Genomic DNA, 19504 nt, shown 5'->3' on the forward strand with positions numbered 1-19504 from the left:
AATAAATTGTTGACTTATTTGCATTCTTTTTGTTGTTTTCTTTCTTAGGCTTGGTCCAGGCAGTGAACTCTGCTGTTGACCTTATCGTGGCACACTTTGGGACCACGCGTGATCCGGGCCTAAAGGTGAGGGGTGATTGCATCACTACTACTAACACCACCGCCATAGGCGGGGTGCTTGAAGATTGTGATGGTCCCATCCATGTTTGTGTCTGGATTTCTTTTTTTGGCCGAATAACTGGACAGTAAGAGCAGCTGGAATCGCAAAATTGATCACACCACTTCATTTTGTGAATGTCTTGGGACAAGTTCATCTTTGAGCTCACAAGGAAAAATATATGATATTTGATTTGCTGCAGGACTATATTCACTCACACGGCCAAAGGCCTGCAGATAAGTATTACGATAATCATGTCTGTCTGTACAATAAGAAGCTCTTTTTTTTTTTTTTTTTTTTTTTTTTTTTTTTGTATACAAGATCAAGGCTCGTGAAAGAGCGAACATTAATCACACAGAAAGACAAACAGACACACAAAACAAATAACATCGGGAGCGGTAGACAAGATGGGGAGAGAGGGGGAAGGACACAAACACAACATTTGAGAGCAGGGACCGAGAGACATGGAGACATTTTTTAAAGACGTGGTTATTTCTTAAAGCAATTAAATCATAACGTGGTGTTGTTTTTCTTAACACCAGAGTTCGTCATCAAACTATTCAAATCAAAATGTGTAGACGTCGACAGAAACCTTCATGGAGAGAGTTTTTGAGGTGAGAAGCTTCAGCATCATTTGGTTCAGGTCGCTCCAGGTGGACAATGTCATGCTCAGTTTTCACTTCCACTTTCACAAATAAACCATTGGGCTGGTCACTTTGCTCTTCCGCCAGACCAAAGGAGCTCACATCCTCTATTTTTATCTGCAGAATCTCGGGAAATGCTTCCAGCTCCTCAACCTTCATTCCACATGCAAGCACAGTCGGCTGTTCCAATTCCGGTTGCACATGACAGGAATCCTTCTCACAGACAACTTGAGCATACATGGTGCATGACCCTCTCCTGGTGATGAAGTTTGAGAAACGCACAAACCAATTTTGGTGATTCAAGCTGTACATGTTATCGAGTTATTCTTCCGACTCACAGACAAATCAAATGAAAGACCAAATAATGCATCGGAGTCATCAGCCAATAAGTCACAGTCGGTGACTGTGACATCAGCCAACAATAAGCCTGGTGTTGGCTGAGCGGTTAGGGTGCCGGCTTGGGATCCTAGGATCCTGGGTTCGAATCCCGGTCGATCGCTGAATTAACGCCAGGGGGGTTGACTCAGCCTGTCATCCTTCCGAGGTCGGCAAATTGAGTACCAGCTTGCTGGGATGAATGATCACGGTGTGTATCCCGGTTTAGAATAGGTACACCGTATCCCTGCGCATCGAAGAGGCGATTAAGGGTTGGCGGCAGGAAGGGCATCCGGCCATAAAAACATTGCCTCAAATAGGGAACCATGATTGTCATGGGGCCCGCAAGGCTAACCCCCGCTCTAGCGGGGAAAATGGCCTTAAAAACGATCATTCATTCATTCATTCAGTCATCAGAAGGAACCTGAATAAGCAACAAGAAAAGACAGAGTCATCAGGTGGAACTTGGATAGGATTAGGGTTTCAGCTGCTACTCCTCCTCTACCCTCAAACCAATCCAGGCAACGAAGTCAGCCTTACAAAAAAGAAAAGAAAATGTAAGAATTTACTTCTACCTGATAGATAAATAAAGAGAGAAATTAAGAGTAAAAGAGGGATAAAAGAGAGGAAAATAAACAAAACGAAAAAGCAAAATTTAGAATAAATAAAGAGAAATGTAAAAAAGTTGAAAAAAGCAACAGGTACAAACACACAGACGTGTTGATTGCAATACTCAAGATGAGCAGAATCAGAAATGAAAGAGTAAGCACAATTAAACTGAGCTGAGCACAATGAAAGAGTAAGCAGGCACAAAAAGCTCAAGAGACTCTAGAGAGAGGTGACTTTCACAGGTCAGGCGATCTCTATTCATATCAACAGCAGCCGTGACGAAGGAGCAAAAATAGCTGAACTCACCAGGGATCGAAAGTCAAAGTCAGAAGCTGGGGTATATGAGACGACTGGAGAGCAATAGGTGGTGGTGATGGTGGTGGTTCATTTGCAGCCTATGGCTGCTTGGCTGCATCATATCCTGGTGGTGCAGCTGTGCCGCTGATGCAATGCCCCCCATTACCAGTCAACTGTTACTCATTTTGCTAACCTCGGAGATCCTTCATTCATTCATTCATTCATTGTTACTCATTTTGATAACCTCGGAAGGATCAACCCACCTGGTGTTAATTCAACAGGATGACAGGGGCTCTAACTGAGGACCCTGAGGTCTCAAGCCATTCACCTTAACCGTTAAGCCAACACCGGGCTTGGAAGCAATAGGTAATAGTTTAAAAATATATCAACAAACCTGAACAAATATGAATGTACACCCTAACTTAGGCTCCACTCCACATCCTCGTGAGGGGTGGGGCAGAGTGAGGGGTTTATTTTGTGCTCATGACCTGCCCATGGGTACCCTGAGTACATATACAAAATTGGATGGAAATTAACCAAGGTGTTGTGTTGCTTAGTTAGCCAATGATCCGGACCATAGGATTGAGATAACAACCTTTATTGTGTTCTCACTCATTCTGTCTGTTTATTCTGTCTGTCAAGGACAAAACACATAGATTTAAAAAAAAAAATTTGTATACAAGATCGAGGCTCATGTAAGAGCTAACCTCAATCACAAAAAAAACAAACGGACACATAAAACATACAATAAAGGGAGCGGGAGACAAGATGGGGAGAGAGAGGGAAGCACACAAGTACAATAGCAGAGAACAGGGACATCGGGAGATCCGTGGGAGGGAGAGGGCTCGGGGGGAGGAGGCATGGGAAGGGGGGAGGGAGGGTGGGAGAGGTACAAAACACATGGAAACTGATAGAACTTCCAGGAAAGAGGTCGCTATTTCAAAAAAAGTGGATTTGGGGTGAATTAACGGGGGTAGAAAAGATCAAGGTTTTGGATGGGGGAAGATAAGAGATGGTGGTGAACAGCTGTTTTAAAGACCTGGAGGGAGGAGTGGGATTGAAGAGAGTGAGGGAGTTTGTTCCAGAGGTGGGAGAAAAGGGGAATGAAGGAGTGAAGGTGAGCAGAGAGTCTTGATTTTGGCAGTTTAACCATAAGAGTGTTGCTGGCAGATCTTGTGCGACCTGTAGGAATATTTGGGGGACAGAGCCCAGGTAGAGCTGGGGGACTTAGGCCGGATATGAGTCGGTAAAAGACAGATCCATCTCGGACATCTGCAGACAGATGTCTCTCAAGATCCCTTCTATGTCTAATATTTTTGTAGCAGGTTGTAATGCCGTGTTTTCATCCACTAACTTGTGTGTGTGTCTTCATTCTATGGTTTTGTTCATGTATTTCATTTTCAGACTCGTAATTCTCAAGACATTCACAATAGCACTTCGTACAGTGGTAGTTGGTGTCACAGTACGAAAAATGCTGTAATCATAAATAAATGACAAAACATCTGCAAAATAAATGGCACCCTCTTACACACTGCCTCTTGTCACGTGTGGGATTGCAATGCAGGCCAAGATGGGCGACTCTGCCATTTGCCCTAACGTGGGACATCTGTTGCTGAAGTACTTGTGCCCAGCGATAGCTGGGGCACTTGGTGATGGACTGCGGCCCTTTCAACTCGACTTCATTGTGGGCCGCAGGAAGAATAGTTTGTGGCATGTGGTGGAAGCCTCAACACAGCCAGGTAATGCTGCAAGTGTGGAATCTAAATTGACTGATTCTACATTTCACTCCCTCCAGTAATTGTTCATTTTTTTGTAATTATACAGAACTATATTTTTTACAATTATATTGAACTATACTATATAATTATATAAATCTATATGCTCATTGTGGTGTTGCTTGCAAAAAGATTTGAAGAGTTTTATGGCCAGGTTTTTTTTTTATCTCAACAAAAAATTAAAGGCACTTATTATATACGTTTTTGGTTTTGTTGAATGTATCTTCTGCTACTGATAACCAAATATTTTGTAGATGCCAAATGTGGAAAGTAACATGTATTTGGAATATTGTGTGAAAACTGGATCACTCTTTGCAAAGTTTGATTTTGAGATTTATTTATTTATTTATTTATTTATTTATTTATTTTTATGCCAAATGTGAGCTGTACTGTGAACTCACGTTATTGCCAAACAAATGGGAAGGACTCGTCAGTGGGGCGTGTTGTAATGATGGGAATTAAGTACCGTGTTGTGTTATCCTGCAATTGGTGCCTGCCATAGTCGTTCATTGATGATGATGGGTGGCCCTTCTGTATTTTCACACGATTTGCCTTGACAACTCTGGCTAAAACCGAAATTACATACAAAAACCTTCATTTATCATACAAATTGCTCTTTCCGTTATTTGGACGGTGTATTGGCCAGACCACTGCCTCAAACACTCCCAAAAATAAATTTGCATCACGTTTTGGCTTTGCCCATCCCTCCAAAATTCCAGCACAATTCGCATATACATTACGGACAGTGCACGAAGGGACTGAAGTTGCATTTTAATTGCAGACGCATGCATTCATTTATTAATAGTATTTTGATCATACAAATACAGGCGTCGCTTTGAATTAATATTGTACGAAGCATTCTGATTCCCTGGTTTTGAATCTTTGAGAATAGTATGAAGATGGTGATTAGGGTGGTCCAAAAATGCAAAAAAAAACACTTTTTTATCTGGATTTTGATGCTCTATTGGATTATTGTTAGAAATGGTCTAAATCATTCACCCAAAAAATATTTTGCATCTGAGTCATCTATAAACTCATACACACTCAACATATAAATTTGTCATTTTGGTCAATTTTAATGAAAATCGTCCATGTTGAGAGGCTTACAAAGACTTTAGAAATATTTTTTTCCTAAATAATGTCATTGATGGTACATACCCCTGTGAAGTCCTCATGGTCGAAACACGAGTCAGACATGTATGAACGTTTCAAACATGTTTCAAGCATTGTCAAACATGTTTCGACCATGATGATTTCACACTCACAGGCGCAATTCGCATGCAAAAAGTCATGAACCACAAAATGGCTTAGTACATGTACTTTTTGTACTTTTTGTACTTTTTGTACTAAAGTGCATGTACTTTTTCCACCCTAGGTTGCTATTGGATTGTTCTCATTTAGCCAAATTTGGTGAAAAACGCCATATTTCAATTGAAGTGTGTATGAGTTTCTAGATGGAATTGAGCGAAAATATTTGGTGGGTGAATGTTTTAGACCATTTCTAACCCCAATAATCCAGTAGAGCATCAAAATCGGAGAGATCGATGTTTTTTGGACCACCCTAATGGTGATGCTATATAATTCTGGTCTTTGTGCATTCTATAAGATGATGGGGGTACAATAACTGGTATTTTGTACATCCCTTGTGCTAGACATTATATGTTATTGATCCTCATCCACACTTTATCCCCAAATGTCTTCCAAGGTACTTCCACCAAAGCTCTGAATGCCCTGTATTCCCAGTTGAGCCAGATGTTGGAGTTGTCAACGAACACTATGCGATTCAATGCATTCATCTTTGGCTTGCTCAAGTAAGTACAGTCATAGTAAAAACGAGAGACATCATACCAACAATTTTTGCCCCACATGCATGAAGCAAAAAGCGGGGTTAAGCATTTGGTTCACATTGTCTGTCTATTTATGATCTCGGAGCTACTTGATTACAATTGAATTTTATACTTTGAACACGAATCAGACCACAAACCTGCAGTTTAGCATTACTTTAGCTCTGAATTAGTCAAATTGTATGGAATCTCGTCCCGATTATGCATGTGCAGAGGAGTGAGATTTTTCCCGAATCTCGTCCCGATTGTGCATGTGCAGAGGAGTGAGATTTTTTTTCCGAATCTCATCCCGATTGCGCATGCGCAGAGGAGTGACATTCTTTCCGAATCTCATCCTGATTGTGCATGTGCAGAGGAGTGACATTTTTTTCTGAATCTCGTCCCGATTGCACATGTGCAGAGGAGTGACATTTTTTTCTGAATCTTGTCCCGATTGAGCATGTGCAGAGGAGTGAGATTTTTTTCCGAATCTTGTCCCGATTGAGCATGCGCAGAGGAGTGAGATTTTTTTCTGAATCTCGTCCCGATTGTGCATGCGCAGAGGAGTGACATTTTTTTCTGAATCTCGTCCCGATTGTGCATGCGCAGACGAGTGACATTTTTTTTCCCGAATCTCGTCCCGATTGCGCATGTGCAGAGGAGGGCGATTTTTTTCCGAATCTTGTCCCGATTGAGCATGCGCAGAGGAGTGAGATTTTTTTCCGAATCTTGTCCCGATTGAGCATGCGCAGAGGAGTGACATTTTTTCCGAATCTCATCCTGATTGTGCATGTGCAGAGGAGTGACATTTTTTCCGAATCTCATCCTGATTGTGCATGTGCAGAGGAGTGACATTTTTTTCTGAATCTCGTCCCGATTGTGCATGCGCAGACGAGTGACATTTTTTTTTCCGAATCTCGTCCCGATTGCACATGTGCAGAGGAGTGACATTTTTTTCTGAATCTTGTCCCGATTGAGCATGTGCAGAGGAGTGAGATTTTTTTCCGAATCTTGTCCCGATTGAGCATGTGCAGAGGAGTGAGATTTTTTTCTGAATCTTGTCCCGATTGAGCATGTGCAGAGGAGTGAGATTTTTTTCCGAATCTCATCCCGATTGCGCATGTGCAGAGGAGTGACATTTTTTTCTGAATCTCGTCCCGATTGTGCATGCGCAGACGATGGACATTTTTTTTTCCGAATCTCGTCCCGATTGCACTTGTGCAGAGGAGTGACATTTTTTTTTTCCGAATCTCGTCCCGATTGCACTTGTGCAGAGGAGTGAGATTTTTTTCCGAATCTTGTCCCGATTGAGCATGCGCAGAGGAGTGAGATTTTTTTCCGAATCTTGTCCCGATTGAGCATGCACAGAGGAGTGAGATTTTTTCCGAATCTTGTCCCGATTGCACATGTGCAGAGGAGTGAGATTTTTTTCCGAATCTTGGAGGGAATGCGCATCTGCAGAGGAGTGAGATTTTTTTCCGAATCTTGTCCCGATTGAGCATGCGCAGAGGAGTGAGATTTTTTCCGAATATTGTCCCGATTGAGCATGCGCAGAGGAGTGAGATTTTTTTCCGAATCTGTCCCGATTGTGCATGTGCAGAGGAGTGAGATTTTTTCCGAATCTTGTCCCGATTAAGCATGCGCAGAGGAGTGAAATTTTTTACCGAATATTGTCCCGATTGAGCATGCGCAGAGGAGTGAGATTTTTTTCCGAATCTGTCCCGATTGAGCATGCACAGACGAGTGAGATTTTTTTTCGAATCTCGTCCCGATTGCGCATGTGCAGAGGAGTGAGATTTTTTCCGAATCTTGTCCCGATTAAGCATGCGCAGAGGAGTGAAATTTTTTACCGAATCTTGTCCCGATTGCGCATGTGCAGAGGAGTGAGATTTTTTCCGAATCTTGTCCCGATTGAGCATGCGCAGAGGAGTGAGATTTTTTTCCGAATCTTGTCCCGATTGCGCATGTGCAGAGGAGTGAAATTTTTTACCGAATGTTGTCCCGATTGCGCATGTGCAGGGGAGTGAGATTTTTTCCGAATATTGTCCCGATTGAGCATGCGCAGAGGAGTGAGATTTTTTTCAGAATCTCATCCCGATTGAGCATGCACAGACGAGTGAGATTTTTTTTCGAATCTCGTCCCGATTGCGCATGTGCAGAGGAGTGAGATTTTTTCCGAATCTTGTCCCGATTGAGCATGCGCAGAGGAGTGAGATTTTTTTTCCGAGTCTTGTCCCGATTGCGCATGTGCAGAGGAATGAGATTTTTTCCGAATCTTGTCCCGATTGAGCATGCGCAGAGGAGTGCGACTTTTTTTCCGAATCTTGTCCCGATTGCGCATGTGCAGAGGAGTGAGATTTTTTCCGAATCTTGTCCCGATTGAGCATGCGCAGAGGAGTGCGATTTTTTTCCGAATCTTGTCCCGATTGCGCATGTGCAGAGGAGTGAGATTTTTTCCGAATCTTGTCCCAATTGAGCATGTGCAGAGGAGTGAGATTTTTTCCGAATCTTGTCCCGATTGAGCATGCGCAGAGGAGTGAGATTTTTTTCCGAATCTTGTCCCGATTGAGCATACGCAGAGGAGTGCGATTTTTTTCGGGAATCTCATCCCGATTGTGCATGCGCAGAGGAGTGAGATTTTTTCCGAATCTTGTCCCGATTGTGCATGCGCAGAGGAGTGAGATTTTTTCCGAATCTTGTCCCGATTGAGCATGCGCAGAGGAGTGCGATTTTTTCCGAATGTTGTCCCGATTGCGCATGTGCAGAGGAGTGCGATTTTTTTCGGAATCTCGTCCCGATTGTGCATGCGCAGAGGAGTGAGATTTTTTCCGAATCTTGTCCCGATTGCGCATGTGCAGGGGAGTGAGATTTTTTCCGAATATTGTCCCGATTGAGCATGCGCAGAGGAGTGAGATTTTTTTCGGAATCTCATCCCGATTGAGCATGCACAGACGAGTGAGATTTTTTTTCGAATCTCGTCCCGATTGCGCATGTGCAGAGGAGTGAGATTTTTTCCGAATCTTGTCCCGATTGAGCATGCGCAGAGTAGTGAGATTTTTTTTTCCGAGTCTTGTCCCGATTGCGCATGTGCAGAGGAATGAGATTTTTTCCGAATCTTGTTCCGATTGAGCATGCGCAGAGGAGTGCGACTTTTTTTCCGAATCTTGTCCCGATTGCGCATGTGCAGAGGAGTGAGATTTTTTCCGAATCTTGTCCCGATTGAGCATGCGCAGAGGAGTGCGATTTTTTTCCGAATCTTGTCCCAATTGAGCATGTGCAGAGGAGTGAGATTTTTTCCGAATCTTGTCCCGATTGAGCATGCGCAGAGGAGTGCGATTTTTTTCGGGAATCTCATCCCGATTGTGCATGCGCAGAGGAGTGAGATTTTTTCCGAATCTTGTCCCGATTGTGCATGCGCAGAGGAGTGAGATTTTTTCCGAATCTTGTCCCGATTGAGCATGCGCAGAGGAGTGAGATTTTTTCCGAATCTTGTCCTGATTGAGCATGCACAGAGGAGTGCGATTTTTTTCGGAATCTCGTCCCGATTGTGCATGCGCAGAGGAGTGAGATTTTTTTCCGAATCTTGTCCCGATTGAGCATGCGCAGAGGAGTGCGACTTTTTTTCCGAATCTTGTCCCGATTGCGCATGTGCAGAGGAGTGAGATTTTTTCCGAATCTTGTCCCGATTGAGCATGCGCAGAGGAGTGCGATTTTTTTCCGAATCTTGTCCCGATTGCGCATGTGCAGAGGAGTGAGATTTTTTCCGAATCTTGTCCCAATTGAGCATGTGCAGAGGAGTGAGATTTTTTCCGAATCTTGTCCCGATTGAGCATGCGCAGAGGAGTGAGATTTTTTTCCGAATCTTGTCCCGATTGAGCATGTGCAGAGGAGTGCGATTTTTTTCGGGAATCTCATCCCGATTGTGCATGCGCAGAGGAGTGAGATTTTTTCCGAATCTTGTCCCGATTGTGCATGCGCAGAGGAGTGCGATTTTTTCCGAATCTTGTCCCGATTGCGCATGTGCAGAGGAGTGAGATTTTTTTCCGAATCTCATCCCGATTGTGCATGCGCAGAGGAGTGAGATTTTTTCCGAATCTTGTCCCGATTGTGCATGCGCAGAGGAGTGAGATTTTTTCCGAATCTTGTCCCGATTGAGCATGCGCAGAGGAGTGCGATTTTTTCCGAATCTCATCCCGATTGTGCATGCGCAGAGGAGTGAGATTTTTTCCGAATCTTGTCCCGATTGTGCATGCGCAGAGGAGTGAGATTTTTTCCGAATCTTGTCCCGATTGAGCATGCGCAGAGGAGTGCGATTTTTTTCGGAATCTCGTCCCGATTGTGCATGCGCAGAGGAGTGAGATTTTTTCCGAATCTCATCCCGATTGTGCATGCGCAGAGGAGTGAGATTTTTTCCGAATCTTGTCCCGATTGTGCATGCGCAGAGGAGTGAGATTTTTTCCGAATCTTGTCCCGATTGAGCATGCGCAGAGGAGTGCGATTTTTTTCGGAATCTCGTCTCGATTGTGCATGCGCAGAGGAGTGAGATTTTTTCCGAATCTTGTCCCGATTGAGCATGCGCAGAGGAGTGCGATTTTTTTCGGAATCTCGTCCCGATTGTGCATGCGCAGAGGAGTGAGATTTTTTCCGAATCTCATCCCGATTGTGCATGCGCAGAGGAGTGAGATTTTTTTCCGAATCTTGTCCCGATTGAGCATGCGCAGAGGAGTGAGATTTTTTTCCGAATCTTGTCCCGATTGCGCATGCGCAGAGGAGTGCGATTTTTTCCCGAATCTTGTCCCGATTGAGCATGCGCAGAGGAGTGAGATTTTTCCGAATCTTGTCCCGATTGAGCATGCGCAGAGGAGTGCGATTTTTTTCGGAATCTCATCCCGATTGTGCATGCGCAGAGGAGTGAGATTTTTTTGACTCTGTTTTTCTGTCTCACAGTCAAACAAAATTGATAATCATTCCAACCCGGAAACTAACTGTTTTAGTCACGTCATAAAGGACACAAACAACAGGCATGAATAACTAATGTAACATGTAAAATAATGTGTTGTAAAAAATGGTGCATCAACGGCGGTAAACCTCCCAAAAAAATTTTCTACAACCTTTAAAATCTTTATTTTATTTCAATTGAATTATATAATTGAACACTGTAGAACACAAATCGTCTTTTTAGCACTTTATAAATCCTTCCGTTTAATGGTACTTGGACAAAATATTACGTCATTTTAGTCATCTCGCCCAATCAAATTTGCTGCTCCAGATCCCGCCCATGCCATTTTCTCAAGACTGTACAGAGCAAGGTCTTCGATGAACTCTCTAGTTTTAATGAGCTGTTGCATTTACATTCTTCTCTGAAGTATCTTTACTCTTGTCCCTTTATGTTTTCCCCACAGTGTTGGCTCTCTTTTCTTAAAATAATGTTTTTTCATTATTTGCTAGATTCTGATCTATTTAATGCTATGAACAAACTTTGGTAAATCACGGGTGCTGAAGGTCGTAGTCACGTTTCATCAAAATCGTGTGTGTAGTTTCGGAGAAGAAGATCCGAGTGTTTACATACAGGCTCACTGACTGCCTGACTGCCTGACTGCCAGACACCGACCGCACGGCGTTAATACCTCCCCTGAACAATTTTTGTTCCAGGTAAGCTAAGAACGGGGCTGGCCCGATGTCCACCAAATTTTTCATATGTGTTGCTCATACCCAGGGTTAGGTCATGGGCACAAAAAAATCCTCTACCTTCTCAGAGGGGGGACGTGGGACGGGGAGGAGACGACTTTCATTGGGAGACGACGAGTGGGTGTTTCGAGTTAAAATAAAATTTCCATAAGTGCAAATCTGCATCTAGTCAAGAACCCTTTCCAACTTTGGAGATGTAATCAGATGCATTGTTCTGAGGAAGAAGACCTCATTTCCATATCTTGAAATGCTTTTGGGAGGTGTGTAGGCTTAGATCAGCTGCTTGGTTTCATTGTTGGCTTTCCGGGTCAAAGTGAGGTAAACTGCTTAATCTATCTATAATTCCAGCAATCTCTGTGTGTATGTTTGTATGTTTGTATGTTTGTATGTTTGTATGTTTGTATGTTTGTATGTATGTTTGTCTGTGACCGCTGTTTCTCGACAACTACCGGTCCGATATACTTGAAACTTGCCAGGTATATTGCTGGGGACCCGAGGATGTGCCTTTTCAAGGTTTGAAATTAATCGGACAAGCAGTTACCGAGCTATGTCCAAAAAACGATTCAACCAATCAGAGAGCAGCGAGCTATCACGTGTGCCGAACGTTGCGAACAGACTCTGCCTCGGACGGCACATTTGAGAGCGTATTCATTTATTTCACGTTTGCAAACTATGTTGGCGCTATGTTGGCGTTAAACTATGTTTTAAAACTAATAAAAACTAATTTGCGATTCATCGTAACTGCGATATACGACCTTCCGGAGCTCCCGTGAGAGCGTGCGCCATTACGGATAGTAATTCAATTAAAAACATAAAAACATTGTCCCAATTCAGTCAGAGCGAAGGGCGTTGTTTTAAGCGAAGAGCGTTTTATTTTTCCCCTTAAATTCAGTCGCCGGACGGTGAAAGCTTTTTTTGGGGGGCAGCTACTGGCAGCGACGTACGGCCAATCACAGGACACGTTGTTGTGTCGACGTGCCGTGTTGTTTTCCCTCGCGGTTTGGAATGTTTTTCCTTTTCATTTCTTTTCTCTTCCTTACGGAAGTACGGGCATTTCCTTAAATTTGCGATTCTTTCGCTTTCCTGCGCGTTTGGGCACGCTATGGCGATTTCTTTACCAAACTCCGAAGCCGTTCGCTTTGGACCAAACCATTTCATGTAAATAGAGGGGGGGGATTGTCACCGTACTCGCAAGCCGTCCGCTTTGGACCAAACCATTTCATGTAAATAGAGGGGGGGGGATATAATTTTAGATATAGATAAAGAACGGGCATGCCCTAGTATTCTCCAAATCAAATGACCATCATCACAAGTTTTAAAGTAGTATTTTAAAAATATGTGGAACTAATTATCAAGCATTATAATTATATTATAACTTGTTAAGGACATATGTATTGCGTCATTATCAGCGACATTAGATTATTTTACGACGATAACTTTTTGGAACTCCCTTGGACCAACTCTCCATCTTTTTGGCTCCCTCCAAATTACCTTGTCTTTTATTTGTGTAAAAGCTTTAGATAAAACATAAAACTATTATTTTCATTATTTAATCTGGGAAAGCTTTGCTGTTTTATCATCTCCCAATATTTAGTTCCCTGCCAATTGCATTTTGAATCTTTGCTCACCACTGATGTAAAAGAGAAACACTAATGATGAGTATCTACTTTTCCATGGATGTTGTGTTGTTTTTTTTGGCATTTTTGATCTCATTTTGAATTGCCCTTAACTTTCTACAGCTTGTGCTGTTTGGACACGTGGTTGAGCCACCTGCATGAACAGGAAGGTGTGGTGAATGCTTACTACCAGACAGGAAGCTTGTTGGACAGGTCCCACCCACCTTGTGTGCCGCTTTTTGAGGAGATCCTATTGCTGCTGCAACCGCTTGTGCTGCTGCCTTTCAAACTTGACCTGGTCTTCGAGTTTTGCACAAAGCAACGTCGACAAGAGCAGATCGCTCAACGGGAGCGCCTGCACAGCCAATTTGGGCTCCAACGTTCCTTACACTCAACACTACAACTCATGCTCAACTGGGGTACCAACAGCAGCAGCGAAAGTAGCCTTCCTCCCACCAACATTGGTGACATTGCTCATCAGATGGAAGATCAGAATGTTGAAAAGAAGCAGAAAGTCAGTGCTTCTGAAAATGATCCTGCAAATAATTTGAGAACTATTTCAAATCACAGCAGGCTTAAGGATGGAGTCGGAAATCACTCCAAGGAAGAGGATGAAAATCAACTTCCTTGTGGTGTAAAAAATGTGGAATATGATGAAAGCAATGATGGTAAAGCAGTGCTAGGTGAAAGAAAACACATTAACCCTGCTTTTGATAAAGCAGTAAAACACAAGGAACTTTCAATCATTGGAAATGCTAAGACTTGTCCATGTGATGGCAGAAGCATAGAAAATGATGGTTCCTTTGATAATGGAACAAATTCTCTGTCGTCTCACATTAGTGTTCAGAGTGATAAAATTCTCTGCAACACAAACACAATCTACATGCCAGAAACACCAGGCCGAGATGTTGACTGGTGGGAACAGTTAAAGGAGAGTTCGCAGATGTACCTGACATCAGCCAGTCAGGGAAATGAACCATTACAAGCAGTTTGGAGCAAATATCTTGATCTTTACAGGAAGGTATACAAGACAGTAGAGACAAAATGGCAAAGCAATGAAGTTACAAACAACTATAAAGCAGAGCGGAACGTCACAGAACAGTCACAGAACAATAACAAAAGCGAGGAACTGAGCAGAAACGTGCAGGGTTCAAAATCACCTTGTGATGATCAACTTCAAAATGTAACGTCAGTGGACTGCGGAAATGTTGCACATGTTAGCAACCTGGTAGACAGCCCACCAGTCTCAGAGTTTCACAGCTCTGGTGCCGATGGTATTGATGTTTTGAATGTTGAAGATAAAGGTCTATGGCTGAAGCACTTGTTCGGCGCTGGCCCAAAGGCTGTAAAAGGGACATCTCTACAACCTGAACGAGTGCATCCTCAGCTGAATACAATGTAAGTCACTACTCGGTTTCATGCTTCGAACAGGAGTAAACATTTCAGGAAAGAGTGGAAAATAACTTCCGGTCAGTGTTACCACTGCTTGGGAAATTTACAAAGATCTTGGAAAATTGAGACACATTTACCAAGGCAGCTAGATTTCCTGATAATTTGATGCAATTTATTGTGTTAAGAAGAGACATGTAATGATCAACATAAAGTTGAGAAATCTTGGAAAATTTCAGGTGCTCATCTTCAATTTTATTTTTAGAGTAGTTACACTGCGGTCGGTAATTAAAAGGTATTCCACATGTATATTAGTCCTCAAACCACTGGCAGGTTTTTTATCCCTCCTCGTTTAAGTGATGCAGCAGTCTTGTACCAGTGAAACATGGAATTGATGTGAGTCCTGTATTATGTAGTTTCTGACCAATGTCACTGTTTTTCCCGATGGTGGTGGTTTCCTTCTCATTATATTCTCTACTAGCAAAGGTATCTGGAGTTGTTGGGCAACGCCAGGTCCCTCCTCACATCCCACCCTTTCCCTCCAGACTCACACCTCGCCCCTTCTCTCCTCCCACATCCTCCCACCCCAACCCCTCCCTCCGGACTTCCACCTCACCCAGCTTGGCTCAGGTTAAGAGATTCTAGAGCTTAACGCATTTAAGTTGTAAAAACATGTGCAGAAATCATACTAAAATACGCAATTTGGTGTCTGTCTGTCTGCCTGTATGTCTGACGATTCTTGACCGCAATACAATCCGTCGTTACTTATCCAATCTCAACCAAACTTGACAGGGAGACTAAAGGTCGCACGATGGAAGTTGTAGCCATTTAACTTCACCTCCACCCCAAGGGGGTTTGCTCCACCAAGGGGGTTGTTTGTTGAGGTGTATATCTGTGTTAAGGTAGCTTTATCGTGGCATTTTTTCCAAGGTCGCTTCTAATAACAAAAGTAACAACAACACTGAATATAATAGCAAAATATTAATGTTATTACAAAACTATATTAACACGAATAATATCCCCCTCCCCAAGGGGTTTTTCTTCCTTGAACAAACACCATGTTAACATGTATAAACATTTTATCGCGCCGTTTTTGTGGTAGCACCCTACCAGAAGTAAAAATATTATAAACCACAAACACGTATGATTACCTTTTTAAACAGTCGCTAATGCTGTTTAATCCAAAACTGAAAAGGAGGAAACCCGGGGTATGTTTAGTGACTAAGCAGCCAGCTAGCACTTGTCAAGCCAGCTGTTCCTTATCAAATGTTTCGAATGGAGTACTTGCTCGAATGCTTAAACCACTTAGAGTGCTCGACAAGAAACTTGGTAAATTACCACACCCCTAATGTTCTTGAGATGCAGCCCTAGATCTACTGTAATCTATATACCCCAGAGAAGAATGAGCCTTCCTGCCACTCCCGTAGGGAGTGGGTGTACGTACTAGTTAAATAAAGGCACAAACACTGGCATGGCCTTTTTGACAGATGAACACGAACACTGGAAATTTTTTGATGATTGAAGGAAAACACCCCTCCTTCCCTACTCCTCCCCTCACGCTTACCCCCTCCCAAACCCCCTCCCACCTCCACCCCCATACAACTCTCTGGGCAGTGTTTAGCATGACCATCTCCCCCCCCCCCCTTCCCCCAAGAGACAAAATCGTCGATATGGCCGAAAGAAGTCAGAATGTTTATAAGTCTTGAAAAGTCGTGCGAATATTCCTTTGAATTATGAGAATGTACCTTCATTGGGCGGTGTATATTAGACCGCTGCCACGATCTCTGCGAACAAACCATGCATTACCTCGTTTCCTCTGCACGGGTCCTAATCAAAATGTGCCTTTGTTTCCTCAAAACGGTACCTTCATTTCCTCAAAACGGTACCTTCATTTAATTTTAGAAGAAGCGTTGTTCCATCTTCAAATGTACACCAGAGGCCTGTGAGCATATTCCAAGGCAAGAGGCCGAAGCAAAATGGCGGATTAAATCCACTGTGGGGGAAAGCGGGCTGACCAAGGACAAGTTCGTTTTTTGTTTTTTCATAATGAGATGAGTTAATTATCTTCAATAGGGGTGTTTAAATTTACCCAAACAAGCAGTTTTCATTGGTGCAGTTTCCTTAGTATGCATGCAAAGTTTTGGGACGCTACATTTCATGGTTTTGGGGTTATGGAAGACACACACACACACATACACACACACACACACCTCTGGGACTGTTGTGTCTTAGAGGGTTTTACGGTCTTATAGGGTGTTAGGGTTCTAAAGGGTACCTTGGGATTTTATGGGGTCTGAAATGGTCTTAGGGTTATAAAGGGTCAAGGAGGTAATTGGGGTCTCAAATAAGCATCGGGTTCTAAAGGCTCTAAAGTGTTTTAATAAAGTGTTTTGAAATACAGGGTCTTAGAGGTCCTCAGAATTTCAGGGGTCTTAGGGCCTTTGTGTGTCTTCATGGTCCTTCGGGTCTTCATGGTCTTAATGGATACTCACGTTTTGTGAGGACAAACAAACAAACAAGAAAGATGTCATGCAGGGCACGATACTTGCGAAATCCCTACAAAAAATTTGACCTTAAAAATCATTGGCAGTTCAATCCAAAGACCAAATATGCAAATACTCTTCAAATTTCACGTCAATCGGATTATAATTAATTGACAATTTTGGAAATTTGGCCTATTTTGACCTTTTGGCATATGTTGAACTCAAAAGGAATTTTTGGTTAAAATTGTTGACCAGATGTGCTAATACTCTTCAAATTTCAAGTTAATCGGATGAAAAAAAATTGTTACATATTGAATGCGTCCCCCAATGTTTGCATCTACATACAAAAATTGTTTTCATATAAATGTTTAAAAAGGTACCCATAATTGCATTTTTTTTGCTTTGACCTTTTGACCCCACCCCAGGGAGCGGGGCCAAAAATTATATTGCTCTCAAACCTTCATGCCATGTGGTGATCATAACGACCAAGTTTGGTGAATTTCTCCCCAGCTGTTTAGGAGATAGCGTGACGGACGGACAGACAGACGATGGAGCCGATTACAATATCCCCACTTGTTTTTCAAAAAGCATGACGATAATAAAATATGCCATATACATCGTTAAAGTGTGGGAATTGACGGATAGGTTATTTGCTACTTATGTAAATGAACCTTAATCATCTTACAATTGTGTATAACAGTATATTGAATAAGAATATTTCATATTAAGTGAGAAGCTTTGCGATATTGATCAATGCCATATCCATTTTCACAGGGCCCCTTCCAGGTGGTTGGGCTTGAGTATCACTAAGATAGGCCTGGCGCGTGAACGTCTGTGGACATTTGGGTCCACCCCAAATATCAACAACAATGTTGAAGCACGAGAAGAAGAGAAATCACAGGAAAGCCTTCCAGATTCTAAGTTACCATGGTATGCATTCAAAATCGTGTTGAAAGTTAACATTTGATGCACTAAGAGTTGAATTGGCCAATGCGTTAACCCGATGCTGTACCGTATGTTGAATATTTTGTTAATGTGACCTGATGCTTACTCCAGCTGCGGCTCAAAAGAAGTATAAACTGTAACAAAACAAAAAAAAGAGTAAATAAATAAATAAATTAATACTGCCAATTAATTTCTTTATTTATTTATTGATTTTTTGTATACAAGATCGAGGCTCGTGAAAGAGCTAACGTTAATCACAAAAAAACAAATGGGCGCATAAAACATATAATAAGGGGAGCGGTAGACAAGATGGGGAGAGAGGGGGAAGCACACAAGTACAACATTTGTGAGCAGGGACATCGGAAGATCTGTGGGAGGGAGAGGGCTTGAGGGGAGGAGGCGTGGGAAGTGGGTGGGGGGGGGGGGGCGGAGGTGGGTGAATGAATGAATGATCGTTTTAAGGCCATTTTCCCCACTAGAGCAGGGGTTAGCCTTGCGGGCCCCATGACAATCATGGTTCCCTGTTTGAGGCAATGTTTTTATGGCCGGATGCCCTTCCTGACGCCAACCCTTGGTATGTTGGCGTCAGGAAGGGCATCCGGCCATAAAAGGGCATCCGGCCCTTCCTGGCGCCAACCCTTGGTCATGCTCTTACGATGCGTAGGGATACGGTGCACATATTCTAAATCGGGGTACACACCATGATCATTCATCCCAGCAAGCTGGTACTCAATTTGCCGACCTCAGAAGGATGACAGGCTGAGTCAACCCCCCTGGCGTTAATTCAGCGATCGACCAGGATTTGAACCCAGGATCCTAGGATCCCAAGCCGGCACCCTAACCGCTAAGCCAACACCAGGCTGAGGGGTGGATGGGAGAAGTATAAAACACATGGACACTGCAAGGACTTCCAGGAAAGAAGTTGGTATTTCAAAATATATATATATATATTGCAATCTCCAAAAGCGGATATCGAAAGTTGAATGAGGCCTTTCCTTTTCCATCCTTTCCTTTTTCTTTCTGAGTACAATATCTGGTCACAAACCCTTGTTTTCAATGTTCGCACTCGAGGGATGGCTCTGGTCATGTGTGAGTGTTCCATCCCCCTTTTTGATTGCTAGCATTTTTTTCATGGCTGTGCTTCAATTAATTATAATGAACAGTACGACCTGTTGTGAACAAGCAAATTAAAAACAATCGTAATCTGTAAACCTAGGTGGAGGTTCTAGTCTGATCTGCTGGCTTACTTCTCATACACTGAGAATGTGTGAAAATGTAACTTCATCATGAACAAAGTAACAGGAAGTGTTTCTTATCAAAACAAATGCATGGATGTGTTAGTTGTGCCATTACATCTTTTTAACAGAATGAGTAATTCATACACTTTTCCCAAGGAATATTGTCTACATCATGAGGTTTGTTGCATTTTATTCAGTGAAAAATTCTTCTTCATTTCCTCATATTCATCCTATTAAAAATGGATGTTTCCTTCTCCACCACTACCTCAAATCCCTCCGATGGATTATAAATGTGCTACACTTGCTTATACGCTTGTGAAACATGGTAAAAATGATACATAGTGTGAAAGATCCTGAAAATAAAGAAACCAAATGTGAATGAATGCATGAGAATAACGAGAACGACACTCGGTATAAAACACCTCCGCCAGGCTGGATACTTTGCCTTTTGTATCCCACTGATGGG

At 42.7% G+C, this 19504-nt stretch overlaps 1 protein-coding gene across 2 annotated transcripts in view; it reads left to right on the top strand.

Annotated features, from left to right (window-relative positions):
- LOC137421092 (uncharacterized) overlaps positions 1–19504 on the top strand; it is a 64633-nt gene that overhangs the window by 40334 nt on the left and 4795 nt on the right. For both annotated transcript variants that reach the window (XM_068106803.2, XM_068106804.2), the window contains 5 exons: positions 49–125; positions 3646–3820; positions 5562–5667; positions 13107–14381; positions 17630–17785. In XM_068106803.2, coding sequence (XP_067962904.2) covers positions 49–125; positions 3646–3820; positions 5562–5667; positions 13107–14381; positions 17630–17785 — 1789 coding nt within the window. The remainder of the gene's footprint in view (positions 1–48; positions 126–3645; positions 3821–5561; positions 5668–13106; positions 14382–17629; positions 17786–19504) is intronic.

Source organism: Myxine glutinosa, chromosome 2 (assembly GCF_964187855.1).
Source record: "Myxine glutinosa chromosome 2, kmMyxGlut1.1, whole genome shotgun sequence".
NCBI classification, from domain to species: Eukaryota; Metazoa; Chordata; class Myxini; order Myxiniformes; family Myxinidae; genus Myxine; species Myxine glutinosa.